The sequence below is a fragment of the Bison bison genome, unplaced genomic scaffold (assembly GCF_000754665.1).
Source record: "Bison bison bison isolate TAMUID 2011002044 unplaced genomic scaffold, Bison_UMD1.0 scf7180017864110, whole genome shotgun sequence".
Classification (NCBI taxonomy): domain Eukaryota; kingdom Metazoa; phylum Chordata; class Mammalia; order Artiodactyla; family Bovidae; genus Bison; species Bison bison.
In genome coordinates, this window is record NW_011494682.1 from 2631764 (window position 1) to 2636256 (window position 4493).

A 4493-nucleotide genomic window follows, 5' to 3' on the forward strand; every position below is an offset into this window, starting at 1 on the left:
CTTGCCTGGAGAATCCCAGGGGTTGGGGAGCCTGGTGGGCTGCCGTCTATGGGGTTGCACAGAGTCGGACACGACTGAAGCGACTTAGCAGCAGCAGCAGAGGAGGAAATGGCAACCTACTCCAGTATTTTTTCCTGGAAAATCCCACAGACAGACCTGGCAGGCTATAGTTTATAGGGTGGCAAAGAATTGGACATGACTGAGCAACTGAGCATGCACACATGAGCACTTTATATACCTACTATCATTTGAAGACATCAGAAAATATGCCCCAACATTATTAGTGCATTTTACCACGAAAAAAAAATTTTAGCTCCTGTGAAAAGCCCTATTAATCTTGGTGAAACTAACTCAGGAAATATAAGCTGTTAGTTATATGAAATTTTAACCCTAACTAGCTATACACATAATGTGATGCTTAATGAAGGAGATCAGCCCTGGGATTTCTTTGGAAGGAATGATGCTAATGCTGACACTCCAGTACTTTGGCCACCTCATGTGAAGAGTTGACTCATTGGAAAAGACTCTGATGCTGGGAGGGATTGGGGGCAGGAGGAGAAGGGGATGACAGAGGATGAGATGGCTGGATGGCATCACTGACTCGATGGACGTGAGTCTCAGTGAACTCTGGGAGTTGGTGATGGACAGGGAGGCCTGGCGTGCTGCGATTCATGGGGTCGCAAAGAGTCAGACACGACTGAGCGACTGATCTGATCTGATCTGATCTGAATGTTATGTGTTAATTTGGTTAGATTGTGGCACCTTGTTGTTTAATCAAACACTAGTCTAGATGTTATTGAGAAGGTATTTTGTAGATGTGATTAACAGTAAGTTAACTTTAGATAAAACATATTTTCATAATGTGAATTAGCCTCATCTAATCAATTGAAAGCTAAGCCTTAAATTTCTTAAAAAATAAGAAATTTTACCTTAAAACTGAAACATAAAAACTGTCTGAGTTTCTAGCCTGGGGACTTGCCCTGTAGGTTTTGGATTCAAAACGGCAATACCAATTCTTAATTTTCAGACTATCAACCTATGCCGTAGATTTCAAACTTGTCAGTCTCTACAATTATAATAATCCAATTTCTTAAAATCTCTCTCTCTCTATCATCTATCATCATTGGTTCTGTTTCTTTGGGGAACTCTGACATATTAATGATCTGACAGTTTATTTTTCCCTTCAAAAGGCTATATCAGTCATTTGATACATCTGTTCCATTCTCTCTCAGATCCACTGTGCTTTAACTTTTCTTCAATGGTATTGAGCACACTGAGTATTTTTATGCTTCTGGATCTTTGTTCTTGCCTTTCCCTCAGAGATACCCTTTCAGTACCAGTAAACTCATATTCATCCATAAGTATCCAGTTTATACCATTCTTCCTCTGAGAGCATTCATCGCCTAATACATCATCATTCACTATTTAATTTAATTCATTAATTTAACAGATGTTTATTGAGGTTCTACTGCATTCAAAACTCTTAGAATTGAGCGATGGACAAGGCGTATATGATCTCTTCCCTTAGGGTGGGGTGACTAGCTGTGTTTACTTAGGAAACTCTAGTTTATGCCCCTGGTTTTGGAGTCATTATTAATAATACTTTCTTTCAGTCTCAAAAGTGTTCTGGTATTGATAATGTATTATGTAATCATCTTAATTATCCATCATATAAACTGGTAGAGAAGATAAACATTATATCAACAGGTGTTATGTATTTAATTGTGTCTTTCCTCCCACTCTCAAGTATGATGGAGTTCTAATTCCCAGAACCTGTGAATGTGACCTTATTCAGACTTGAGATCTTTGCAGATGTAACCACGATGAGGTCACGCAGGATTGAGGGGCCTAATACAATGACCTATGTCCATATAAGAAGGGGAAATCCAGATACAGAGACACACAAAGAGAACATTGTGTGATGAAGGAGGCAGAGATTATAGTGACTGTCTATAAGCCAAAGAATGTAAATAATTGCTAGCAACCAACTAGGAAGAAGCAGGAAAGATCCTCCTTCCTAAGCAAAGTTCCTAGAAGAAACTGTAGTTGGAGTTTTAAAATAATGATGCTTTTCAGGTTGCTTCCTAGTTCAGTACTAAGATTGATATGAGGATAAGTGATTAAAACATTTAATGGCTCTCAAATATATTCTGGACAAAATTCCGAATGTTCAACAAATACCGCATAATTTTTCTCCTACCTACTTTTCCATTTCAACTTGTGTCATTTTTCCAACCACATGCTCAGTTCATTTTCTTGAATAATTTGAGGCATTTCTTGCCTCAGGGCTTTGGACAGGTTATATCCCCAATTCTCTACATTTTTTCAATCTTTAGTTTAAATCTCACTTTTTCAGACACAACTTCCCTGGACCTGAATTTGTGTGAAATCGAAGCTGTAGTCTATTATATTTGTTTATATATCCAACACAATCTGTAGTTAGGCAGTAACTCAACTTTATTCTAGTCTATAGTCTGGGCTTCCTTGGTGACTCAGCAGCAAAGAATCCTCCTGTCAATGCAGGACACATGGGTTTAATCCCTAGGTCCGGAAGATTCCCTGGAGAAGGAACTGGCAACCCACTCCAGTATTCTTGCCTGGAAAGCCCCATGGACAGAGGAGCCTGATAGGCTACAGACCATGGGGTCACAAAAGAGACATGACTTAGTAACTAAACAACAAAGTCTATAGTCTATCTAGTGGTGTAAATTCCCATCCCTCTTCACCCACCTCCCATATAGGTACCTTTAACTTTGAACTAGCGCTTTGGCTTTGTTTTTCTTTATAAAAAATAATAAAATTATGAGTCCTTATAGGATAATTCTACTTGATACCCAGAGCTAAGTTATTCTTTAAACAATGAATTTTCATTTTTTTCACTCATATCTCTAATTTGAGAAATCTGGTCTAGAATATCAATCACACTTACAGTAAATCAGTTGCTGTCAAGAAGATTTATTGAAGAGAATTCAGCAAAGTGAAAACAGGCCCATTTTAACAGTTGGTTTCAAAAAAGAATGAAGATGTATGGCCTTGAATTGCTAACCCAAAGCATAAGAAGAGTGCAGTATCAATGCTTAAGACCTGAAAAAAATTAACAAAAATTCAGGAAAGAGATTTTAAAGAAAAAATTAAATTAATTCATATGTTTACATACAATATTGTTTTTGACAGATGTATACATTTGTGAAATATCATTTTGCCTTAGTCTGCATCCAGCATGAGCCAGGAACCCTGTAATATTTCTTATATTTCTTACATGTGGATGCTAAACAATTACTAAATAGCCTTATTTTTTCTATAAGTGTGGGTTTCAAATATATTTTTCAGTAGAGAATCATTGGTTGCATACTAAAAAGATATCTGTTTAGAATAAGCATTTAAGGTCTTTTAATACTACAATTGTTTTTGAGATATGTTGTTAATTTGATTCTCTTTGTCTCTAACTCACATTAAAATATGCTACTGAGGATTAACTAAAATGATGTATATGATTAGATGCAGTGGGGAGTGAGCTTGCTTTATTGCTCTCTCTTAATATCCCTGAAGGCTGGGATTAAAGATCTTATATTAAAATAAGTAATTATTGGATAACTCAATTAAACTTTGTGATAGTAGGGGAACTCTTGTATTACTGACTTTTTAAAGTTTCCCAAAATATATTCTGCTGCATGACCACTATTTTTAAACCCATGCATTTTCTAAATTTTGTACTTGCCTTAAATGCTCACATTCTTTCGTTTATTAAGATTTATTGCTTGCTGGACAAATGTCTTAGATGTTAAAACTAGCTGCTTAGGCTACTGCACAATACTTTGTGGTGTTTTCTGTTGTTGCTTTCAAATCAGAAACTCATCTGGTTCTTCTTTCAGTAGTTTAAAGACACCAGTTTCAGTTGTGAAATTGTCTTCTTTATGGTTGAATGCATCTAGATCAGGAGTAGTTCCTGACAATTCGTCAGTATTCTTAGTTACAGATTCCATTCTATTATTTTCAGGCAAATCTTCTTCTGTAAGCAAATCTTCTGTGAGGTTCATAGTTACTGATGCAGGGATGACGAAGTCATATCTGGATTCTACGGCAGTAAGCAGAACAGAATGACTCTCTTCTTCATTTGCCATATCCCTCTCCATCCAAACACTGACTTCATCTGTAGACTCTTCATCAGTTAGCAGAGCATCTTCTGGGTTATCTTTGTCTCTTTCAGCAGTGGTAGTGAGCTCAAACACAGTGATGAACTTTTCCTCATCAGAATCAGTTAGTTTAGGCACAACATTGGGGTCATTTTCTGGAAGAATTAAGTCAATTTCTGTTATTTTCTCTTCTGTAAGGGCAGTTATGTCTGGAATAGTGGTGAGGTTTCTTTCAGTAGTTGGAGTGATTTCAGCCTCAGGGACAGAGGAGTCAGTAATATGGGCATTCCCATCAGCAGGGACTTTGAACTTAACTGAGGAACTATAATTGCTTACATCAGATTTACCCATTATATTTGG

The 4493-nt window shown here is 36.9% G+C and overlaps 1 protein-coding gene across 1 annotated transcript in view; it reads right to left on the bottom strand.

Moving 5' to 3' along the window:
- Positions 1-3839: 3839 nt before the first annotated feature.
- CABS1 (calcium-binding protein, spermatid-specific 1) overlaps positions 3840-4493 on the bottom strand; it is a 1264-nt gene continuing 610 nt past the window's right edge. The window contains exon 2 of the mRNA XM_010839112.1: positions 3840-4493. This exon is cut by the window's right edge and continues 7 nt beyond it. Coding sequence (XP_010837414.1) covers positions 3840-4493 — 654 coding nt within the window.